This window comes from Vitis riparia, chromosome 13 (genome assembly GCF_004353265.1).
Source record: "Vitis riparia cultivar Riparia Gloire de Montpellier isolate 1030 chromosome 13, EGFV_Vit.rip_1.0, whole genome shotgun sequence".
In the NCBI taxonomy this organism is placed as follows: domain Eukaryota; kingdom Viridiplantae; phylum Streptophyta; class Magnoliopsida; order Vitales; family Vitaceae; genus Vitis; species Vitis riparia.
In genome coordinates this window covers 22,621,617-22,647,427 of record NC_048443.1, presented here as the reverse complement: position 1 = coordinate 22,647,427, position 25,811 = coordinate 22,621,617, and the positions used below count along the sequence as shown (strand labels likewise).

Genomic DNA, 25,811 nt, shown 5'->3' with positions numbered 1-25,811 from the left:
GTCAATTAAAATGAAATGGGGGAAGGTGACCCAGCTGATATTTAAAGAAGGAAACAGAGTAGTGGTATACAAATAAATGAAGTTAAGAGGCTTTTTCCATAATCAATTAAACTAATGGTCTGTCATGAGGACGACTACCAAATGACAGGTACGTGGACGCTGACCCTCTGGCCAGGATGCTGCTCATTTCTTATGCATCTTAATTACTGAAACATCTATAAGGTTAATTTTTTTTTAAAAAATTTGTGAATTATTTTATTATTATTATTATTTGTGAGGGCCTATTGAGAGATTTGAATGAAATCAAAATGGGAGGGGACAGAGAAATGAGAATTGAAAGAGAGAGAAGAGTAGTGCCACCCACAACAGTCCAAGGAGGCGCAGCAGACAGTGGCATGCATGGTCCCCAGAAGTCTTCGAATTTCTTTGGGTCCCCTAACTTTGTAAATGAAATAGCTGAATTCAAATTTTTTTTCTGAATTAAATTATATAAATAAAATGATAACGTTTAAAATAATTCCGAATCTATGCGTTACGTGGGTGGGAAAAAATCAAAAGATTTTCGGTTTTTTTTTTTTAATTATTATTATAAAAATCGGTTGGAAACGGAAATGGGAAGGGATGGCTCGGAACAGCTGCCGGTGGGCACTTGTAATAATGCAAAAATATTTGAGAGAGCGGAGTGATAATGTAGGGTGGTAGAATTCAAAAAATGTTCCCGAACAAAAAGCAACTCTTAGTCGTCAAGATCAAGTGACGTCGGGTAGAAGGCAATTGCCCTGTGAAATCTCCAGTGTTACCGACATTTTTCCGTTTTGGTTTTTAAAAACGTAAAAAAGAAAAGCCGGGAAAGCAGTTGGCTTGTTGTTTCTTTGCTAGAATTTTCCTTTTATTTATATATAATGTTTTTGTGGGTGGAGTCGTGCCGACCTCAACCACTCTATACTTTTTCTCTCTGTGTGCCGTTTTAGTGTTAATGCTATTAGAAGGTAGGGACTAGGGAGTTGGGAGTTTGAATGAGCTTTGTTCTGGAAGTCACATGAGGTGAGAAGTGGGAACTTCGGCTGCCATGGGTTCGACTTCCAAGAGACAACTCCCACTCTCTTCTTCTTCTTCTTCTTCTAGAGCAGCGTCTGGACAGGGGAATGCCGCAGTTCGTTTTAAGACCTCAGCTTCTAGACGCTCCGTTACCCCTAATTCTCGTGTTCATTCCAATGAAGATGATTCAGGTTTCTCTCTATATGTAGATTTTTGAATGAGTTATTGTGTTTCCTATTAAATGATGGGTGTTTGGTGGGGTTTTGTGGGGAATGGTGTTTTGCTTCTCTCTTTTTTTTTTTTGGTTCTTTTTTTCCCCTTAATTTTCTTATTTTTAATTTGGGAGTTCATATTTTGTGGATGGAGATGCATGACAATGAGCTTATGGTTTTCAGAATAAGCTGAGAGCCAAACCGGGTCGAAAGTGGAACTGCATTAGTATTTGGTTTTTTAGATCATTTTCGATCTCGAGACTCAAAATGAATATTCAATGATGTGCTTTCTTGATGATTTTTTTGGAGGATTTGATTCCTTAGATGAACCCAATTATATAAAAAATTGAAGCAGGATAAAATTTGGGAGGATATTGTTTGAGCCAGTGTTATGCATTGCAATTCTTGGTTGGTTCTTTGAAAGCAACTAGTACCATGTTGATGTCTTTTGAGAATTTTCGGATTTCGAGGTCCCTTCTTTCAATAAGACACATGGGCAGAGATTCTAAGTTGTCTTAATAACAGGAATCCAAAGTTTTCCAGGGATACATTTTGGTAGTTGGGTAGTTTCCTGATGTCCAATCAGAAGTTCTGAACATGGAATTTTTCATAGAATTTCTTCTTTTTTCTTTTCTTGCAAGTCAGAACCTAAAATTGCATAATAATGGACTCCATAGATTACCAAACAACATCCCAAATGCCCAAAATATCCATGGTAATAAATGAAATCCAATATGATTCATCCATGATAAAATTATACCATTGGGCACATTTTTTATAATGTCAATAGTTAATTTAGAATTTCTGTAAAGCCATTTTGATTAAGTAGTCAATTTTCAATATGCCTAGGTATTAGATCATATTGGGTTTGATCACTAATTAACCATATGCCCCATTTATATTTATTGCAGGATCAGTCATATTCAGTTTTAACAAAGATTTATAGTTCCATTGAAGTTCTTTTAAGTTAGGGATCCATTCAGAACCAATTGCCCCTTTAGCTTTGTTTTTTTAAGAAATTTTCTTTATGTGAATGGGATTTAAGTGTCTAGTTTTCCTTCTGCTATCGAGCATGGGTGGAACATATGTTGAAGGAGAATTAAAAGGTCAATTATAGGAAAAGAGAAGCATAATTTAGCTTTGTCCTCTGCCTTATTGAATAAAATAAATGCCACCAAGTTGTTAGATCCTGTGATTAGTAATATTTTGAATTTAAGTAAAAAATATTTGTTTAGAGGTTCTGTAATTGACTTTTGCAACAGATAGTGGAAGAGTGAGAGTTGCTGTTAGGCTTCGACCAAGAAATGCTGATGATCTCCTTTCAGATGCTGATTTTGCTGATTGTGTTGAACTGCAGCCAGAGGTGATTCGATATTTTTCATTACTATTTTAAGAACTAAATTTATTGCAGGGTTCTGTATGCCTTATCATGAGTCTGTTCTCTCTTGTTTCTATGTGTGTGTGCGCGCTTGCTTGTACATGCTCCCTAGGTGGCAGGGGCCAGGATGTGGATGGGGAAAGTTTTAGTTCTAACAGAAAAAGGGAAAAAAAATAAAATTAAAAACAATTGCATGTGTACGGGTAAAGGTGGTGGTGGGGTTTCATGCTTGTACAGCCACATAAACTTTTGGATTAATCAGTTTCTTTTTGTCTGATATAGATGAGGAGGTTGAAGCTGAGAAAAAACAATTGGAGTTCTGAATCATATAGATTTGATGAAGTATTTACAGAAAGTGCATCTCAGAGGCGTGTTTATGAAGTGGTAGCAAAACCTGTTGTTGAGGTGAGTGACCCTAAGAGCTTGGCTAGTTACAGCATTAATGTCTGTGTGTAAGAGTGTCCATGCATTGTAAGGCACCATGCACATCCCTTTATATAGACAAAACACAGATATTTGTCCTCATTGATGGAACAACTTTATGTGCAAGTTTTTGGTGGTGAAATCTTCATTGTAAACCAGACTGGCAGCCCGGAATTTTGTATTATGATTATGCTGGGAAATTATATGACTGAATAGAGATTTCTTTGTGACAATGTATGCATGTTCATGCATTTTAAGCATATGTATAAATATGTGTGCATGGTTCCCTAATTAGTCAATTTAAAGCAACAATTCCCCTTCTCTTATAGTTTGCAGATAAAAAAAATCTTGAAAATGTCTCGATGTCATGGTAATCATATGTAGTTGATTTGGTTATATTTTTGCAGAGTGTATTGAATGGGTATAATGGGACAGTTATGGCTTACGGTCAAACAGGTACAGGTAAAACTTATACGCTTGGCAGACTGGGCAATGATGATGCATCTGAACGTGGGATTATGGTAAGAGCTTTGGAAGACATAATTGCCAATACATCTACTTCTGATAGTGTGGAAATCTCCTATCTTCAGGTATTACAATGTGGTATGAAGGCTTGCTTGTATATTTTTTATTTTTTATTTCTCATTTGAGTTGAAGTGAAGTACTGCATCTTCATCAATAAGCATGGTTTTCAGTTTAGGCTTAGTTTGATGGCTTAAAATGTGGTTTTCATCTTCATCTTTTGCTACCTCTTTGAATGGTAGAACCTGTTGATAACATTCAATATGTTTTGGATTTGAGTCTGGCTGTTGGATCATGTTGTTTCTCAACCATGTATGGATTGGACCCTTTCACTCTCCAATAATCTTTCTTTTTTGGCAATCCTATGTGTGGGTGCAGTATCTATCATTTGGTCTTGCAGATTGGTGAGATCAATACTCCAATTTCATCCTGCTGAAATTGTGCACTCTGATATTGAATGGCTGCAAGGTCTGCAGTAATAAATGTTGAAGAATTTCTGAATTCCTTTTATTAATCTTTTAGGTACACACCATACACATATATATACACAAATGATTGAATAAGAAAATATCAATCTAGCTTGATTCTCTCCTAAAATTAGGAAACTGAATCATCCTAAATGATCTCTCCTTTTTTATTCCTAAAATACTTTCCTAAATTAAAACCCTAACTTTGAATGCCAAATTTCAACACTCCCCCTCAAGCTGGAGAATATATATCATATAATCCCAGCTTGCAAGTTAAGTCTTCGAAGTTAGGCCTAGGTAAAGCTTTGGTGAGGATGTCTGCGGTTTGGTGCTTGGTAGGAACATAGTTCAATTTAACCGTCTCACTAGTCACTTTCTCTGTGATGAAGTGTCTGTCAATCTCAATGTGCTTGGTCCTATCATGATGCACGGGGTTCTTTGCTATGCTTATAGCTGCCTGATTATCACACATCATCAGAATGGGAGATGAACTCGTTTGTCCCAGTTCACTAAGAACCCTTTTTATCCATATCCCTTCACAGATTCCCAGTGCAAGAGCTCTGTACTCAGCTTCTGCACTACTTCTGACTACAACCGATTGCTTCTTACTCCTCCAGGTAACAAGATTTCCCTAGACAAAAGAACAATATCCAGAAGTGGACCGCCTGTCAATGATGTTTCCTGCCCAATCCGCATCTGAGTATACTTCAGTGTCACGGTTCTCTGTCTTTTTGAAGAATAGACCTTTCCCTGGTGTCATTTTTAAATATCTAAGAATCCTGTAGACTGCTTCCATGTGTTCCTCAGTGGGGCTGTGCATGAATTGACTTACAACACTCACTGCAAAGCCAATATCTGGCCGAGTGTGTGAGAGATAAATCAAGCGCCCGACGAGCCGTTGATATCTCCCCCTATCTACCGGTGTACTTTCTTTCTTGATACCAAGTTTCTTCTGACTATCCATAGGAGTATCAATTGATTTGCATCCAAGCATACCGGTCTCCTTAAGAAGATCGAGTATGTATTTTCTTTGAGAGACTACAATTCCCTTCCTTGATCTAGCCACTTCCATACCAAGGAAATATTTCAAATTTCCAAGGTCTTTGACTTCAAACTCTTCTGATAAATACTTCTTCAAATTCTGTAATTCCTCCATATCATTCCCAGATAGAATAATATCATCAACATAGACTATCAATATGGTCATTTTTCTCGGCATGAGACTTCTTGACAAATAGAGTATGATCAGCCTGACCTTGTTTGTAGCCCAGCTTCAGGACTGCTTTTGTGAATCTATCAAACCAGGCTCGGGGAGATTGTTTAAGGCTGTACAAGGATTTTTGGAGTTTGCAAACCTGATTCTTTGCCATACTTCCTTCAAAACCAGGTGGTATTTCCATGTAGACTTCCTCTTCTAGGTCACCATTTAGAAACGCATTTTTTATGTCTAGTTGTTGCAAGCACCAATCTTGATTGACAGCCAATGAAAGAAGAATCCTGATAGTGTTCAGTTTTGCAATAGGAGCAAAAGTCTCCTGATAGTCTATCCCATAGGATTGTGTAAACCCTCTAGCTACCAAACGAGCCTTGAATCTCTCGACTGATCCATCTGCTTTGTATTTTATGGTGAAAATCCACTTGCACCCCACGGGCCTCTTCCCAACCAGCAAATCTGTGATAGTCCACGTCCCATTCTTCTCAAGTGCATCAATCTCATCTTGTACTGCCTTCTTCCATTCTGAAATTTTGAATGCCTCTTGTATTGTGTTGGGAACCTGAGTATCATCAAGAGAAGTAGCAAATGCTCTGTAAGATGGTGATAGCCCTTCATATGTAACATAATTCCCAATTGGATGATCTGTACATCTCCTAACACCCTTCCTCAATGCAATCGGTAGAGTAGAATCATCAATGCTGGGAATTAACACCTCTCCAGCCCTATCCTCACCTATGTTCTCTTCAGGAAGACTTGAATTGGAGTCAATATATTGGCCACATGTTGACTGTGATCCGTGCTCTAATTCCTGTCTTTTCCTCCTCCTGATGTAAACTTGTAAGTTCTCATTAGCAAGTTGTGGGGCTATAGGTTGAATAGGCATGGGAGACTGGATGGTCACAGGAGAAGGAACATTTGTGTGCTGGGCTGGCTGGACTGATGACGGCATGGGTGTGGACAACTCAGTGGGCGCGAATTGGGAAGGATTTGGTGACTCTGAGTGAAAAGAAGGTACACTCTCAAGAAGAGACTCCCAAACTTGATGTTTATTCATGCTCTCCCTCTGAACATGAGATTTGAGATAGAAGAAGACATGTTCAAAGAAAGAGACGTCCATGGTGGTGTAAAATCTTTTGTTGGTTGGAGAATAGCATTTGTACCCTTTTTGGGTTGGAGAATACCCTAGGAAAATGCACTTATTAGCTCGAGGAGCAAATTTGCTAGGATTTTGAGGATACACATGAACGAATGCTGTGCAACCAAATACTTTGAGTGGTAAATCAGAAGAGGCTGCACGGGTGTGAGGAAGTTGTTTTAAGAAAAGTTGACGTGGGGATTGAAAGGTAAGCACTCTGGATGGCATACAACTAATCAAATAGGTAGCTGTGAGAATAGCTTCCCCCCAGAAATAGTTTGGAACATTAGAGGAAAACATAAGGCACCGGGCAACCTCCAAGAGATGTCTATTCTTGCGTTCAGCCACCCCATTTTGTTGTGGGGTGTCAACGCAAGAACTTATGTGGATAATGCCGTGATTTTGAAGATAAGTACTGAGACTACTAGTAAAGTATTCCTTTGCATTATCTGACTTGAGGACTTAAATTTTGGAATTGAATTGATTTTGAACCATAAGATTGAAGGTTTGAAAAATGTGTCCGACCTCTGACTTTTCTTTCATAAGGAAAACCCATGTTACCCGTATATGATCATCAACGAATGTCACAAACCATCGAGTGACAGAAATATTTTTTATCTGGGAAGGACCCCACACATCACTATATACTAGAGAGAAAACAGTCGAAGGTTTGTATGGGATTTGAGGATATACTGTTCGAGTATGCTTTGCAAACTGACAAATTTCACAGTGATAAGATACTGGATTTTTATTGATAAATAATTTGGGAAACAATTTTGCAAGGTAAACAAAGTTAGGATGACCAAAGCGATAGTGTAACATTATAATCTCACTATCTTTATTGACCTTAGAATTTGACACAGAATTGAAAGACTCTAACATACTCTGAGACTGTATGCAATTTGCTTGAGAGACTTGGTTTGAGAATTGGCCATATGAGAGGAGGTAGAGCCCGGAACATAGTTCAGCACTGCCAATCATCTTCCCCGATTTCAAGTCCTGAAAAACACACGAGTTTGGATAAAATTTAGTAACACATTGGAGATCACGGGCCAATTTGCTAATGGATAAAAGATTACAATCCAAGTTTGGAACATGGAAGACAGAGTCAAGATATAAGTCTTTAGTAAGTTTTATAGAACCTGTCCCGGCAATTTTTGACTATGAACCATCAGCAATATGGACGGATGAATGACCATTACTTGACTTGTAATTTTGAAGAATGGCAGCATCTCCTGTCATGTGATCAGAAGCACCTGTGTCCACTATCCACGGCTTCATTCCTCCTCGATTAGCAGTGAAGGTTACACCGGTAGTATTGCCACTGCCAACTTGGCTTAATAGTTTCTGTAGCATCTCCATCTGCTCTTTGTTGAATGGACTCGGCTCGGGAACAGATGTGCTCTCAGAGTTGGCAGCCACATGTGCTCTGCCATCTCTGTCAAACCGTGGCTTTGGTTTCCAATCAGCTGGTTTGCCATGAAGCTTCCAGCAAGTCTCCTTATAATGGTCTGGTTTCTTATAATAATCACACCAAGGCCTATCCCGTTTCTGACGATATCCATCACTACTATTAAATGACCGAGCAACAAGGGCAGAGGCATCCAATGTTGGGGCAGGTTGCTCTTTGGATCCCATCATCACTTTCTTTCTACTTTCTTCAAGCCTAACCTCTGAAAAAGCCTCCCTGAGACTTGGCAGGGGTTTAATGCCCATGATTCGGCCTCTAACATCATCCAATTCCCTGTTTAGTCCTAGGAAAAACTTGAACAGTCTCTTTTGTTCCACAATTTTCCTGTATGTTGCTGCATCATCAGAACATTTCCATGAGTGAGTCTCGAATAAGTCAAGGTGCTGCCAATACCTTGTGAGTGTGTTGTAATACTGAGTAATTGTCTGCTCTCCTTGGCGGAAGTCATGTAGGGCTGATTCAACCTGAAAAAGTTTTGAAGTATTTTCAAAACTCGAGTAAGTTTCTTTGGCTGCATCCCATATGTCCTTTGCAGTCCCAAACAGCAAGAAATTTTCACCTATGTCATTGTTCATGGAATTGATAAGCCATGACATGATCATGCTGTTTTCTATCTTCCACTTCCTGAAACCCGGTTCTGTAGTTTCTGGCATGGCTGCTTCTCCAGTGAGGTACTCATCCTTTCCTTTACCGCAAATGAACAGCAACACAGATTGTGACCACTGTAAATAGTTATGGCCATTTAATTTGTGTCCTGTGATGAGAATAGGAGAGGAATCACTGCCACCAAGGTTTGGAATTTCAGATCTGCTCCCTGATTCTGGTGACGTGACGCTGGATACTTGTGATGATGCCATTCCGTATTTTGTCATGGACCGGAAAGGTAGAAGAACACTTCCCAAGGCACGTGCAGGGATTGGAGTTGAGAAAAAATAGTCGGAGGACGTCGGAAAAACTGATCGGAGGGCCCGCGGAGGCAAAAGAACCCCAAAAGAGGCACGTGCAGGGCTCGGATGGTAGAAACAGGTACGAAGGGTGGCTGGTCGGCGTCAGGCGAGCCTGGGGTAGGAAGCGCGTTGCCAGAAAGTGGCTCACGAGCCGGCGCGTGAGATGCAGTCGCCGACCGGAAAAACGCACGTGGGCGGCGCGTGGATGGTTTTCTGGCTCCGGTGCTTTGGGAAAAGTTGGAGATCTCCTCCAGGCGCTCCTTGCGGTGTGAAAAAAAACCGTCACCGGAAAAGTTCGCCTGAAAAGTCGCCGGCGGTGAATGTTTTCTGACGACAATTCGACCGACCGGAAAGCGTTTTCTCCCTTGGCTCTGAGAACAGGGACTGATGTCCAGAATGAGAGATGGCCAGAGAGAGAGATGGTCGGATTGAGAGATGGCCAGAGAGATTTGGCCGGAATAAATGATGGCCTGAATAAGAGGTGGCCAGAAGGGATTAGGGTTTCAGAAAACTGGCTCTGATACCATGAAGAAATTCTGAATTCCTTTTATTAATCTTTTAGGTACACACCATACACATATATATACACAAATGACTGAATAAGAAAATATCAATCTAGCTTGATTCTCTCCTAAAATTAGGAAACTGAATCATCCTAAATGATCTCTCCTTTTTTATTCCTAAAATACTTTCCTAAATTAAAACCCTAACTTTGAATGCCAAATTTCAACAAATGTTTTCAACAAAATAAAATTACAATTTCTAATTAAATAAACCTATCATTTTGAAATCCATAAAAAATAGCATGGTACTTGTTTGCTTTTCAGATTAAAAAAAATCACAATAAATTAAATGTTTCTAAGGTAAAAAGCTTGTTGTTTACACTATTAACTTTGCATGATCTCCTATTCCATCTATGGCGAATGCTTTCATCAACAAAGTAATAAATGCTGACTCAGCATCATATTGCTAGTACATTCATGTAGATAGTTATGTCAGTTTGGTTATTCACAATATAACTTTACATGAAAGAATCACTCATTTTCTGTTGTTCATGTTATGCCAGTTGTATATGGAATCTATACAAGACTTACTTGCACCAGAAAAGATTAATATCCCTATTACTGAGGACCCCAGGACTGGGGAAGTATCGTTGCCTGGTGCTGCAGTTGTTAAAATTCGAGATATTGACCATTTTTTACAACAACTGCAAATAGGTGAGGCAAATCGTCATGCAGCAAACACCAAGCTGAATACAGAGTCTTCACGTAGTCATGCAATTCTTATGGTGGGTGTCTCATAGGACTTGGGATTTTTTTTAACAATTGTCTTTGTGGAGAATTTTTTTAATCATATTTTCTGAATATTTTTGAACACTCAACTCCCTAAATTTCTGACCTTTCTTGGTTAATAGGTTTATGTTCGAAGATCTGTCCACAAAAAAGAGGACGAGATCTCTTCTCAAGAAAAAGTCAATAGAAGTGATGTACCTGGTGGCAGTAGAATACCTATTGTTCGAAAAAGCAAGTTGCTGATTGTGGATCTTGCTGGATCTGAAAGAGTGGACAAATCTGGTCTGTTGTTTATAGTAATTATTTATTTTGATTTCTGTACATGAGACCTGCATTTCTGCCTACTGTAGTTTTGTTTTGTTCTGTCTTTTCTTGTCTATTTTTCAATTCTTCTTTGGATTTTTTTGGTTCATCACTTTCATTGTTTGAATCATGTAGACTTATTTCCATGAATCATGCTGTATTAATTTTTACTTTGTCTTGTTTTGAGGAAAATTATGCATGTGTTGGCTAAACTTATAAAATAACAATGGTTCCCAAAACCATCTGGTTTTAAGAATGGTTAAATGACAGCATGCTTTTAATACTTATTATTCTTAAATGAATTTACATTTTATGTTTTCATGTTGCAGGCAGTGAAGGGCAGTTACTTGAAGAAGCTAAATTTATTAATCTCTCTCTCACTTCCCTCGGCAAATGTATAAATGCATTGGCTGAAAACAGTCCTCATATACCTATCCGAGATTCTAAGCTAACGAGACTGCTTCGTGATTCATTTGGAGGTTATCCCTATCTTTTTACATTGGGCTCTCTTTCTTCTATATTTGAAGTTATTCAATAAGATAAAAAGTAAAGCTCCTAGAATAGCACGTCATATGCAACTTTGGTTATTTGATTAGTCCAATAGTACATTTTATGCTTGAAATTTCTGAAATATGCTGATAATTCCATACTTTGATTGAGCAAAGTTCAGAATTTCTTTCTAGTAGATTCTCAGTGCATAGTAGTAACTTTTTGTCTGCCTTGATGATTCTTTCATCGTCTAATCAAACTTCTGGCCCAAAAGGTTTGACACAGCCAAGAAAAGATTGTATCCAAAACTTTAGTAGTCATGCAATGGCCCACTGTTCAGTATCTTCATGTCAAACCACTATGTGAATTGATCATATTTTATATTTATACTTAAACTTAAAAAAGTATTAGTAAAATCCTTAACAAGCCCCCTTGCACATTTATATGCATTCATTAGTTCTTTGGGAGACTGAAACTCTGAATTTAGATGTTTCTAATCGGTTTCTGGTATTACTCAAGCATATAATTTCTTAGTTGTATATTATCTTATTTTTCTTTCTTTCTTGGTAACTCTTTTCTGTCAGTCTGCTGAAGAATTATCCCTTGATAAAATCAATTGCAATCTAGAGAAATGAATGTTGGTGACCTAAAAAATTTTATGCTTATGAGAATACATTCATACATTCGCTTAATATATGCAGAATGAAAATTTTGATCTAGATGAGTGAAAAGAGTCGGATATATAAAATTAAAGACAAGTGAAATCATGAAGATCTAGACATATCCTGAGTAAATGGTTAAATAATAGAGAGTTGACTGAATTTTGGACATTTACACACAAGAAATGAGTGTTTAATGAGAAAGCAAATGCCTCAAGTGCAAGCTGGGGGCTCTGAACTGGGAAGGCTTGAAGGAAATGGCTAGTCTAAGTAAGATACTGTAAAAATGTAATTCATGATTCAACTGAAAGAAATGGCTTCTAGTTGATTGTAGTGGCAGATTAGGATTCATGCAAACCTGTACAATAGGAAATAAATGTGTGGGTGCAAAGCAAAAGGTATTAGGATGAGGAAGGGGGTATAAAGAGTGGAAGAAATTTCCTCAAAAGTGCACAAGGTTAAATCTGAAAAGAGATGTTTCTTTTACAAGAAAAAAAGAATAAGGTTGTGAAGATCTTCCAGTATACTTCATTAGAGTGAATGTCTCTGTTAGACATTTGGCTTTTGAGTTTTTTCTGCTTACTTTTTGAGGATTTCAGTTTAATTTCTTTAGTATAAATTTTTTATTCATAATTTCTCTACTTGAAGCTTGTTTATTCTATGGTGCTTGCTGTGACATTTTGTATTTGATTTGTTCTTTCCTGTTCCTTTGAATCCTTTCTAATGGTAATTCATAATTGGTTTAACAAACAGGCTCTGCAAGGACCTCACTTATAATAACAATTGGGCCATCTGCAAGACATCATGCAGAAACTACCAGCACAATTATGTTTGGACAACGGGTGAGTTAGATGCAGTACATTACAATTCAGATGTTCAGAACTGGTCTTCATAAAATTTATGCAATATGTCAGGTGGTGAATCATCTTTCTCTCTCTGTTTCTTTCCCATTCAATGTAATTTCAAATTTTCAATTGTGTAATACAAGGTATATGTTAATATTTCATTCTTACAATAAATGCCATTGCTGTGTCTGGATTTTTTCTTATCATGCCCCTCCTTGGAATGAATTGGTATTGGTAATGGAAATGAGATGACATGAAGTATGCATGATCTCATTTATATAAATTTTTTCCAACGGGCTAGGGTCAATGCTTTGAAACAGGATAATGTTGCGTGCTGTGTCGTTGTTGGTTTGGTTTAACAGAAGGGCAAGCATATAGTTCATTAGTTGAACTGGAGTGCATTCTCAAGTGTTCTGTTATTGCATTAATTTTGGAAAATATTTTGAAAGATATTTCCAATTTATGATGTTCTTCGGTTAGAAAACCTACCCAGGGCTGCTAATATACAGAAGTAGGTTGGAGAATAAAACAACATGAACCTGATTGCTACTTAATTCAAGAGTAATTGGGCTCCCCCTTTGAGCCAATTGGAGCTCATAATAATAGCCCAAAAAATTAGTAAAGAAGTTTTGAAGATGCCTCAAGCTAAACCAAGTGTTTTTTTACTCTTCACAAACATTCCCATTTCGAAAAAGTTCTAGCTGTTTTGTTTTTGTTTTTGTCTTTTTAAGTGCGGCACTCACACATTGTGGTCAGTAAGACACACACGTTATGGTCATTATCAGAAAATAGTTTCCTATGTTAACCCTCATATTTGGCTAGTTTGTGTTGTCATCTCATTTCTCAGATATTCTCTGGTTTTGTACTTATATTGGACCATTCCAAAGTTGAATTGTGAAAATTTGGTCTCTCAGTTGACATAGTAATTGTAATTTTTCTTTTGACATATTTTATCAGTCAAGGTAGAATAATATTTTGTTGCTTTTTCAGGCTATGAAAATAGTAAACATGGTAAAGCTTAAAGAGGAATTCGATTATGAAAGTCTGTGTCGGAAGCTTGAGAAGCAAGTAGACCAGCTCACTGAAGAGATTGAGAGGCAACAAAAGTTGAGAAAAAATGACACAGATGAATTGGAAAAAAGGCTCAGAGAATGTCAAAACACCTTTGCTGAGGCAGAAAAGAATCTAGTTACAAGGTCTGAGGTAATTGTCTCTCCTGCTGTAATATATATATATATATATATATATATATATATATATATATATATATATATATATATATATATATATATATATTTTTTTTTTTCTAATTTGGGATAATGGTACACTGGTTTCTTGAGCTTGGATCTGTGTCCTAAGCATTTTCCAATCATAAAATTAATTAATAATTTTTGGTAGTTATTGCTGCTGCTCATTGTTTGTTGAATCCATCTCCAGTATCCTTCTTTTCTAAATAACTTGTATTTCATTGCAGTTTTTAGAGAAGGAAAATACTCGTTTGGAATTGGAGATGAAGGATTTCCTAAATGAGTTGAATCATCAGAAAGATCTTAATGTTTTGATGCGTGACGAAGTTGCTAGCCTAGAAATGAGTTTAAAGCACAGCAAGGTATTTTCCTTCCTTGAGACAACACTAATTTTTGGTCCCCTAGTTTTATTTTCCTTTGAATTTAATTGATGCTGTGCAATTTTCTTATAATGTTCTTCTGTTAACCATATAAGATCAAACTGGCTATTACCATGTCAGTTCTCCCCTTGCCACATAGTAATCACTCTTAGCATTATTTAAAATTCTCTAACGGCTTCAAAATAACCTAACCACATTTGTGCAAGGAAATTCATGCCGTAGAATAGAAGAATAATTTATTTTTATTTCATTTCCCAAAAAGTTGACCATTAAACGTATTTTATTTAAGGGGTTAAATACACTTTATCCCCTCAACCTTTTCCATCTTTTACATTTTGCCCCATCGCATTTAAACCCGATTTGCCTCACAAACTTGTTAAGAACAGCACTTCAGCATCATTTCAAAACCCTTTATAAATTATAAAAGGGACTACTCTTTTTTGCATTCTAGTGCGAAAACTGGTTCGAATTTGGATAGAACCAACTTGAATTAGTAGCCTTGAAGTGGAATTTACACATATTTTTGTTGGGATATCTGTTTTGATCTTGCTACCTCAATTCCTAGGAAGTGTCTAAGACTTCCTAGATCTTTAATTTCAAATTCAGCAACCAAATAAGAATTCAATTTTCCAATCTTAGTTAAATAATTTCCAATAACAACAATATCATCTACATACACAATTAAGGCAGATACCTTTTCATGAGTAGAATGTTTGATAAATAACGTGTGGTCACCTTGGCTTTGTTTGTAGGCCCTTCTTACCATGGACTTTGTAAACTTTGCAAACTAGGCTCTTGGGGATTGTTTAAGCCCATATAGAGATTTCTTCAACCTGCACACTTTGTTACCCCATTTTCTATGAGAAAAACTTGGCAGAACATTCATATATACCTCCTTGTCCAAGTCTTCATGGAGGAATGCATTCTTCACTTCAAATTGTTGCGACGACCAGTTTAGATTTGCTGCTAGAGACAATAAAATCCGGTTGGTATTCATCTTAGTTACAAGGGCAAAAGTGCATTGATAATCAACACCATAAGTTTGTGTATTCCCTTTTGCCACGAGTCTTGCCTTGTACCTTTCCATTGAGCCATCGACTTTATACTTAATGGTATAAATCCATTTACATCCCATGGTCTTTCATCTTTTTGGCAAATCCACTATCTCCCAAGTCCTATTTTTCTCTAATGCTCTCTTTTCTTCTTTCATAGCCTTTTTCTATGATTCCAAGCTTAGAGCTTCCTCAATAGTTGTAAGAATTCCATGGCTGAATAATTGTGTTGTGAGGGCCTTGTATTGACGTGAGATATTCTATAGGGACACGAATTGAGAAATAGGGTGAATCATGCAGGATCTAGTTTCTTTTCTGAGAGTAATAGGTAAATCTAGATCATCATTTAGGGTAGGATTTTGCATACCTTGTTCATTACATGTTCCGGAGTCAGTGATTAGGTCTTGCAAAGGAATTTTGGGCTGCTTTCTCCTGGAATACATTGACTATAAGAGGTGCTTCATTGCAATGGGAATTTTGAATAATTCATTAGAAGAGGAAAAAATTATTTGAGGAAAGCGACCTTTGGAATCATTTTGATTTAGTGTAGAGGAGTCAAAGGAAGGTTCGAGTTCAAGATCCCACCACCTATCTTCCATACCATCTTTCTCTCACTGAAGGTAGGTGTTTCCATGAAAGGGTTGGTTTTCCACAAAAGTTACATCCCTTGTAACATGCTTTTTTTTTTTTTTCGTGTGGTTGGATGGTAACATTTGTAACCCTTTTTTATTGATGAATAGCCTAAAAAAATGCAATGAATTGCTCAAGGGTCAAGTTTCCCTCTTAAATGGCTATGAACATGGACATAGGATAGCCAGTCAAATATCTTTGGAGGGGATTTACCAAGTCCTTGAAAATTAGGAAACAAAGAGTGGAGTTTTTCTATAGGGGATTTGAAATCAAGGACCCTAGTAGGTATCCTATTTATCAAGTAACTGGCTATCAAAATGGCTTCTCCCCTATATGTTTTTGGAACATTCATTTCAAAAAGTAAAGTACCAACAACTTCTATTAAGTGCTTATTTTTCCTTTTGACAATCCCATTTTGTTGGGATGTGTCAACTTATGATGAGTGGTGAACTATACCTTCATTTTGAAGATAATCAATCAATGTTTGGTTGAAATACTCCCTCCTATTATCACCGATTTTTCAGCGATTTTTTCGGTGCCCTTAAAGCCAAAATCCATTATCATTGGATGTGGACCTCACACCTCATCCCAACCCACATAAAGCTACGGTGTGATACCAATCATCATCTTATTAAATATTAGTCTAGTTTCTTCTTGGTTTTCGATGTGGGAAAAACAACATGAGTATCAGAGTATGCATGGGTAGGGGTTGAACTTGGGTTCTTGGGGCTTTGGATGAATTGCTCCAACTAGTTGGACAAATCTAGTTTGATGTTAGAATTGCACATGGAATAATATATATATACATATTATAAATTTCTTTTACAAATCTTATAAATATATTTTATATATTGTGTATTATAAATTGATTAAAATAAAATTATTGAAAATAAGTTAATTTTAATTATCTTGTTATGCCTTTTGTATAATAATTAAATACAGGACAAATATAAATTTATAAATAAAATTATTAGTATTTTAAAATAAAAAATACACGTATCATCATTTCTTCTATATCATTGAATACATTCAAATTAAAAGGATGTGTATAAAATATGGTTTCATGTTGTGAAAGTTATTGTTGAATATTACAAATTATATCATACATATATAAACTTCTTCAACAAAACAACCTCAATACGTCTATCATTTCTTAGAACTTTTCCTAACATTTTCATGAATTTTGATCAATTTTTGTTTTATCGATATTATGTATCCAAATTTCCACAAATATTTCTTGATATATCTTGATATATCTATAAAATCAAATGACTAATATATCTATAAAAACCGATATTTTCATCCTTGTTCTAAACTAAAAGTGAGCATAGGAATACCAATCAATTTCTCCTCCACATCACATACAGGTTGAAGGAAACAAATTTTGATGGATCCTTTTATTCCACTATGACTTCCACATTGCTCATTTTCTTGCAATTCCCTTTCTAGTAGACTCAAAAAAAATTGGGTAGACCATTGGATGAAATGACTCCTCACCAGTCAACATCCAACTGTATGTGGTAAAAAGAGTAAATGGTATCTCAGGGTTTTAGGCTTTTCAAAAATTAATTAGACCATCTCTTTTTATGGTGAAGATGTTCAACATTTTGAAAAAAATAACTGGGAGGTTTTATTTTCTGTTTATTTTTTATTTTTTAATTTGATGCAGGAGAATTAGTTCTTAAAACATTCCTCCAGGTTTGATATATATAGGAAGGAAAAAAAGGGGCTAGGTCTCTAAAGAAGAAGACTCTGAATCAAAATAGTACACTGCCTAAAGAGAAAAGAAATACATGATCAATCAAAAGTGCTCCTTGATTGATTGAGATGCCAAGTTCCTTTTGAATCAATTTGAGAAAGTGCTTTGATTGATCGAAGTGTAAATAACCCTCTTAACCTATTGGACCACTCTGTAGATTGACTGAAAGCCAAAATTTCTTTTCCTTAACCCTGATTGTTACAAAACATCTTTTAATGTACAAGGATAGTTGTACATTTTCCAATGCAAAAACAAGGTTTCTGGACTCTCTCACTCATCCAAGGGTGCTCAAAGAAGGGTTTGCATACAGGCCTTGATGGATTCTTCCATTGCAATCTCTTCAAGCATAAAGTGGATGGTTTGTATATTTTGTAAATAATTAGACTCAAGTTACAATTTGATGTGGAGACAAAAGAATCCTAAAATTGTCAATTATTTTGAAAGAAATTCACTGGATCATAGAGTCTAGGAATGTTTAAAGGAAAATTCCTTGTCTAGGGCTTTGTATTCTCCATGACTATAAAGTGTCTATAACTTATGTTTATCAACGGAGACATATTCAGTTAATCAATGAAAATAGAGAAAGAAATAATATGAATGGGTGGAAGGACATATTAGAAGCAAGAGCATAGGTTCCAATGTTATTTAATTACTGCTTAATGTTCAGTATTTTTTTGTAACCCCTGATCTAAATTCTGAATTGCCTTAAGCAGTGTTTCAATTTCTTTCCTTTTTTTTTTCAAAGCTTATTTATTGCAGAAGGCAATGCATAATGAAATCAAACCACATTCACATTTCATTGATAAAGTCATTGTTGCCTCTCTGTAAATTTCCATAATTCTTTTGAGCGTTGAAGGTTAATCCCTGCTTCTGGATTAATATCATTTTGCCATTTAACTATAGAAGTAGTCTATTTTTGTTCATCATGAATCTTGACATATATTAGCAGAAGCACTAATGCTGTGTTTTGGATCTTAGTAGCAGTACCAGCTTGAAAATTCTACATGTCAGCAAGTACTTGCAGATACCACTCAGATGTATGAGAAGAAAATAGCAGAGTTGATTAAGCAACTAGGAGATGAGCGTGCTCACTATGAAACTGCTGAAGAACAATTAGATGTGATCAAGAAACTCCTGAGTGAGAGCCAACAGAAAATTCAGGTTAGACATTTAATCATCTCAAAGATGGCTGTTTATGTTGTCTGTTCTATCTCCACCACTGAATCCCAATTATTACTTTTCTATGTTTTGTCCTTTGTGGTAGATTTTCTTATCCTTTGTGGGAAATTTTTTTGAGATTTTGCTTCTTTGTTAGAAGCAAAACCTACCAAATGTAGTGTTTCTAAGGTCCTACTTTGCTTCATCATTCTGTATGTCATGGATCTTGAACCATGCTTTGAGTAGTAGATAAGTTTTTCCTGCCACAAGTTTTAACTAAAACTATTGCAATCCTTAATGCTGTTATTTTATTCTTGGTAGCAACAAAAAACAGAAAATTCTACGTATCAGAAGGCACTTGCAGACACTACTCAAATGTATGAGAAGAAAATAGCGGAGCTAACTAAGCAACTAGAGGATGAGCATGCCCGTTTTGAAGGTGCAGAAGAACAATTGGATGAAGCAAAGAACCTCCTAAGTTGTCATCAAAAGCCAATGCAGGTATGCCTAAAATTTAAGTGGAATGTAGTATGCCTTGCATTCAGGTTACCTCTCCCACTACTACTGCTCCTGCTACTGCTACTAAATTGTATTTTATATAGATTTGTTTCATACATGGGGGTTTGGAAGAGATGGTGGATCCTCTCCTTCTTTGTAGGTTGTGGTTTCCTTATGCTGTCTTTTATTTATTGTTGACTTGGGGTTTGTTAGATGTTTACTTTATTGTTTTTGTCTATCCAGTTGAGGTTTTTGGTTTGTGGGATGTTGGGAGTATCCCATTGAAACTGAATGAGTACATTGTGTCATTTGTAGAGCTGAGGAGAGATGGTGGATCATCTCCTTATTCATTGTAGATTTGCAGTTTCTACATGGTGTCTTTTGTTTATTCTTGTTTTGAGTTTCGTAGTTGTTTCCAGCCTCCTTTTGGGGTCTTCTTAGTTAGGGATGTGAAACCTTTGGGCTTAGGGATTAAAGTTAATATGGTACCTAGTTTCTTTAGGAGTTGCTTGGAGTACTTAAAATACAAGGAAAATGAGATTCTTTAAGGGTGTGGAGACAGATAAATGTCTAGTTGCTATTAAAATGAGCTCCACTCTTTGGTTGCGTCCTTTTATTGAATAATGTTAGAAAGATTGGCCAATCCATGAAGCAAACTGATTATGGGAATCATAGGGATGTCCTTGTGTTTTGTAAGGATGTATGGACATATATTTCTGTTGTTGCTAGTAAAAGAATGAGCTCTGCTCTCTAATTGGGCCCTTCTTATAATGGATGATTTCATAGAGATTAGTAGAAGCAGCATGCACTAGATTGGGAGGGAATAGTTTTCAATCTGGATGTCATTGAATGCTGGTCTCTGTTTTTTTATTTTGTCCTCAAGCCCTTTTTCCTTCTTTGGGAGGAAAGGATGCCTCGCTCCCTTCTTCTCCCTTGCCTTTTTTCTTAACAAATTATTATCTATCACCAGCAAGAAAAATGTTGAAAAACAATGGAGTGATTAAATTCTGACTAGACGTCCTAAATTAAGATGGTGGGTTTGCTAGTAATGTACAAACACAATAATGTTGTTGGAATGCCAAAGAATTATCAGAAGAATGCATTTCTCACTTTTGACCTAGTACTTTTCTTGTTCTAATTATTAAGGCTATTGAAAGTAGGCTATGCATTTTGGCATTGTATTTGCTCTTAACCTCTTGGTCATAATTCTCATCATAGTGCATCCAAATATTATTACTTTATTAGGAGACAGATAGATGTATACACAGAAGTATTTACCATCCTTTAGTGAAGTAGTTAATGACTTGTGGAACAGGGGCGCTCTTGTCATATGAGATACACCAAGCACATGAATGGCAGAAAACTTAAGTTTATTTAAGGTAGCCCTATTGGCACCTATTATCCATTCCAAACACTGAAACCCTTGCCAATGTTACATGAGATTACCATTCTAGTTTCCCTTGAGCTGGAAATATCACTCAAAGTGCCTGGATTTTCTTGTATGGTTTTATTGCTGTTGATTCTTTCTTTTTCTTGTACAGTTTCCCTTTATTCTTTCATTCTTTCTTTGGCCATATTTTTATAATTACCATAATAATAAGAATAAATTCTTGGACTCTGGAGCAGGATGAGATTGATGAACTTAAGATGAGGTTGCATGAAATGGGTCGGCATCAGGAGCTTAGTGTTAATGAGCTTCAATCCTTGCAATCTGAGTATAATGATCTACTGTCTGAGAAGGTATGCTTGATATAATAAATTACATGAGCGTGCTTAAAATTTTCCTTTTTGGATGTATAAATTTTTATTCATAGCATTCTTATGTAACAACTCCCTTCTAATGGATGGGCTTTCTTCTTAGGTTGAAAACTGTAATTACTAATGATATTATGTATCTATTAAAAATTTGGAAATTTTCAGGCAACGTTAACCGAGGAACTCCATGCTGTTAATCAAACACTTTCAGTCGAAGAAAAGCAAAGGAAGACTATTGAAAATGAGTTGGTCAAACTTAAGAAGCTTGTGCCGGAAAATGACCATGACTTTGAAGTAAGTTTCATTGTACAATTCAATATAGCATATATTATATATGCTTTGATATCTTACTATTATTTTGGACAGGACAAGAAATCATATGTGAAGGAAAGCATAGGTAAAGAATCATCAGCTTTTGGGGCCCCAATGGGTTTACATAAGTCAAATCCATCAAGGGAAACAATATCTGGCCAAAGGGCCACTATTGCAAAGATATGTGAAGAAGGCAAGATTTTCTTAGTACTAAAGCACTATAAACTTTGACAGTTTTCTTAGTTGCTGATTTTGCATCTTGGGATATCTTGATTTACAAATTGTTTGACTTTATACATCCAGTTGGCCTTCAAAAGATATTGGCATTGTTAACATCTGAAGATTTAGATGTCCAAATCCATGCTGTAAAGGTGGTAGCCAATCTTGCTGCTGAAGGTACAAAAGACATTTTAGATAATGTATGCACACAAGCATGCACGAATATATTGATGCCTCTCTAAAACATTCTTCTAGTGGGTTCTCATGTTTTTAATTTATCTAAGGCATTTACAATCATTTTCCTGCTTCCTTTGAATTTCAAGTTTCAGTTTTGTGAGGGTGGACCTTTTCCCTGTTAATCATCCTTTTATTGGGCAGTTTTAGAAGACTGTTATACTAATGCAATATTTCTAATTGGAGAAGGCCTCAGATACATGTTTAGTAATTTGTTTTGCTCTTCAGTCCATAACATATAATCTATTAATCTGTTTGAATTGTGTAGTATAAGGAACAAAAATAGAAAAAAACTTGATGGGCATTAAAATAAGATAGAAGTATTTATAGTTACAGATCATGGGCATTTTTAATCAAATCATATTTGAATTCTTGCTCCAGATATTTTTTAGCATTTTTAATCAAATCATATTTGAATTCTTACTCCAGATATTTTTGTCAGGGTTTAAGAAGGGTAAATTTGTTTCGTGTTGTTTAGATTTAAGTTTGATCTGGTCAAATGTGAATTAAATTTTCAAATTTTGTTCAAGTATTTGTTCTAGTCCTCCATTAAGAAAATGAAAAATAAATAAATTTCTTTTACGTTTTAAAAATAAATTGTTCAAACATTCGACCATTCATATTGAAATATCAAAAGTCACTAAAACACTTAAGAAATTTCGTTGAAGTTACCCATGTTGAATTACCAATGTTCCTAAGAGCTTAAGCTGTTGGGACTTAGGGCCACAATGTATATCATGCTTTATAAATCTACACGTGCACACACATATAGATTGCCACAAAAATAGCTTTTTGTTTTAAGAAAATATCTTTCTCCATCTAAATTGAAGATTATCCATGAGCCCGTACTACTCAGTTCAGTAAATAGCATAAATAGTATTTTAGGTGTGCAAAGCTTTTTATTTTATTTTATTTTTCGTCCAATTTCAGATATTAATCAGGAAACGATTGTGGAGGAAGGGGGTTTAGATGCTCTTTTGTTGCTGTTGCGATCATCAAAAAGTACAACTATTCTTAGAGTCGCTTCTGGGGCAATTGCTAATTTGGCAATGAATGGTATTCCTGAATCTTCATTTTTTCCTGGTTTATTGCACTTCATAAATCTTGCTTATGAATGTGTAATCAATGAATATTGCCATCCTTCTTTTTCTAGGTGTTTTTTTTTTTCTCCTTCCTTTTGATCATTTAGAAATGGCAATGCAAAAATGAAATTGCATACCTAAATAACAAAACTTAGTATAATGTTTGCTAACCTATTTTTTGCCATGACTTTTTAGGTCCATGGCTGAAAATTTTCAGGCACAGAAAATACATTTTGAATATGTGTATTTTATGAAGCAAACTATATTGGTGTTTTATCTTATGTATTTCTCTGAACAAAATATGTTTAGTTTTAGTCCTCCTCTAGAGTTGAGTATCTAATAAACATCTTTTTGCTGAACTTCTAGAGATCCAGTACTTCTTGACTTCCACGGTGAGGAAAGGTTTGCTTAAATAACAAAAGGCCAGATTTTTTTACTTGCATACTTGGAATCTTGTGTGTATATATATATCAAAGAACGAAAGAAAATCTTGCAATTTGATTTTAATTTTTAGAATCAAATAGAATCTTGTAATTTGGAAATTATAACAGGCTTCTAACCATATAAGACACTGGACTAAGGCAAGAAAATTGTAGAATTTCAAGACTAGATGGAGGTAGCAACAGTATTTGAATTTTGAGTGGAATTCCTGGAATTGTCTAGGGAGAAAACCTTGATAGGAAAAAGATGCACAATGGTGAGGGCGTGTTACTTTTCACAAGTTATGCTTTCAATATTTCAAGAAAAATCATGTCCCAGATTATGTGTATTTTCTAATAATGAGCCATCCAATTGGTGATACCTTCTCTACTTCTTGCTGTGTCTTTTTACGATATTGTAAATTGGTTATCTGCAAGTGAAATATGAATAGTGATGCTTAAAATTTGTTTAAGGATCATTTTATTATTATTTTTTTGTTTGGTGGTTGCTATAAAAGCTCCTAACCCTGATGAAAGTAGCTGAGAAACTTTACCAACAGGCGAACTGGTACCTTTTTTTTTTTTGGTTTGCATAAGAATCTGTGATGAGTGGTCTCCTTTTCGAAATGGTGCTTTACCACCAACTGCTCTCTCCCATCATAGTGCAGTGAACTCTTCTAATCAGATTTATCAGACAAATGAATATTTATGTGTCCATTTCCCAAGTTAGACATGATTGTATTAATGTTTCTCCCCATCATGATGCTTTAAATTTATTCTTGGGGCAAATATGTATAAAAAAGTAGAGTAAATTTGACCCAAAAACTTACTATGATGGTACAATTGTCATCAGACCAAGCTTGCTACTAATCTAAAATGCTCTCTTCTTCACTTGCACAAATGGAGGTGCAAACTGATAACATCTAAGAAACTCTTAATACCCTTTCAGAAACTTACTGTATCATCTTCTATCTTCTCAGAGTTGAATCAAGGGTTAATAATCAGCAAAGGAGGTGGTCAGCTACTAGCAAACACGGCTTCCAAAACAGATGATCCACAAACTCTTAGAATGGTAGCTGGTGCAATTGCTAATTTATGTGGAAATGGTAAGCTAAAAGTATCTTAACAGTTACTTTTTCAGCCATATTTGCAGCTCACATAATCATTGTCTGTATGGATTGCATATCTACAAATGATATTAAATTTTATATTTATCTTATCTCACCTTAAATGACAACGCCGTCAAACTAATGAAGTACAGATTTTCCGGTGCTTCATGAGCACTAGAGAAACTGCTTTGAATGGGAGAGATTCTTCTATATTAAAGCAAGGACTTTTCTTTTTTCCTTTTAACAGAGAAGTTGCACATGATGCTGAAGGAAGAGGGAGGCATCAAGGCACTTCTGGGAATGGTTAGATCTGGGAATAGTGATGTTATTGCACAGGTTGCTAGGGGAGTGGCTAACTTTGCAAAATGTGAATCTCGTGGAATCATTCAAGGTCTGTGGTTGTTATCTTTCATAGACTAGGTGACTATCATTCATCTTCACTAATCATGAATGTGAATAATTTTACTTAATGCAGGACATAGAAAAGGTCGATCACTTCTTGTTGAAGATGGTGCACTTACATGGTTGATTTCCAATTGTAATACTGCTTCAGCTTCAACTCGACGTCATATGGAGCTTGCTCTTTGCCACTTGGCACAAAATGGTAACTTCACAGTTTAAGAAAGGACCTGGGATTCATTCAACATTGCGTAATTTGGAAATTGAAAATCAATCAGTAAAGAAGTTGGACTACTTGTTCCAAAAGGATAAATAACCTCTGCATCTCAAAATTTGTAGATATAATCTCAAATGGACATAAATGCTCCTTTGTTCCTTCTTCGTTGTGAGATAGACATAAAAACGATTGATGGAGGACCTTTTTGTCAAAAAATATCATTTTCCATGTTTCCAAAATGTGGAGGTTATTTTTCCCTATTAGCGATTATCTTATCCATTTGCAATCAAATAACCCAAAAAATTTTGGGTTCATGCACTGTGATTCTTTTTCTTTTTTACAAATCATATAAAACATGCCATTTTCAGTCACATTGTGGATTCCAAACATGGTGCAGTTTCTTCTAGTCGGAGTCCATACTTTGCATTTGGTGTATTTCAAACCCATCATCAATTCTTCTTTGACAAACACTGCACACAAATACAATGCATTAAAATCATTCCTTGAGAAAACATTCAATCTACTGCTGCCAATTCTATATTGATCTCCCTTAAACTTCCCTCCAGCATTTTCCCTATGATCTGAAAGATAGGGGTTTCCTGGAGACCACTTCCAGATCCTTGAAAGTAAAATCCTGATAGCACAACAATTTCTTCATTCCTAACACTATGTTTTCCTGGTTGTTGCAGAGAACAATGCCCAGGATTTCAAATCCAGTGGAGGTGTGACGGAACTTAAACGAATAGCAGCTGAGTCCACCAGAGAAGATATTCAAAACTTAGCAAAGAAGACACTGAAATCGACTCCATTTCAAGCTGAGATTCATGCAGAATTATAGTAAGACGTATAGAACCACAGCACAGCAAATCTTTTTATACGAGTTATCTCACTCTTATTAAGGGAAGCTGGATTTTTTGGATTGGCACTAATACATTTGTATGAAT

General features: G+C 35.9%; 1 protein-coding gene across 2 annotated transcripts; it reads left to right on the top strand.

The window, feature by feature from the left end:
• The first annotated feature begins 656 nt into the window (after positions 1-656).
• On the top strand, positions 657-25,811 carry LOC117928379 (kinesin-like protein KIN-UC). 2 transcript variants are annotated; one of them, XM_034848271.1, is made up of 21 exons: positions 657-1,229; positions 2,513-2,613; positions 2,911-3,033; positions 3,459-3,641; positions 9,876-10,097; positions 10,224-10,383; positions 10,734-10,883; positions 12,306-12,394; positions 13,388-13,600; positions 13,872-14,006; positions 18,447-18,626; positions 18,945-19,124; positions 20,748-20,861; positions 21,042-21,170; positions 21,243-21,381; positions 21,492-21,584; positions 22,572-22,697; positions 24,123-24,248; positions 24,499-24,642; positions 24,727-24,855; positions 25,557-25,811. In XM_034848271.1, the coding sequence occupies exons 1-21, from the start codon at positions 1,070-1,072 to the stop codon at positions 25,703-25,705; spliced, it is 3,045 nt and encodes a 1,014-aa protein (XP_034704162.1). In that variant the 5' UTR covers positions 657-1,069; the 3' UTR covers positions 25,706-25,811. The 2 variants fall into 2 exon arrangements, with proteins under 2 accessions (XP_034704162.1, XP_034704163.1); XM_034848272.1 differs by lacking the exons at positions 657-1,229; positions 2,513-2,613 and having other exon boundaries at positions 2,947-3,033; positions 3,508-3,641.

Coding starts and splice junctions, on each gene's coding strand:
- LOC117928379 (XM_034848271.1), top strand. CDS start 1,070: ATGGGTTCGACTTCCAAGAGACAACTCCCACTCTCTTCTTCTTCTTCT. Junction 13,601..13,871: donor ATCTAGTTACAAGGTCTGAG/GTAATTGTCTCT, acceptor ATTTCATTGCAG/TTTTTAGAGAAGGAAAATAC. Junction 18,627..18,944: donor AGAGCCAACAGAAAATTCAG/GTTAGACATTTA, acceptor TATTCTTGGTAG/CAACAAAAAACAGAAAATTC.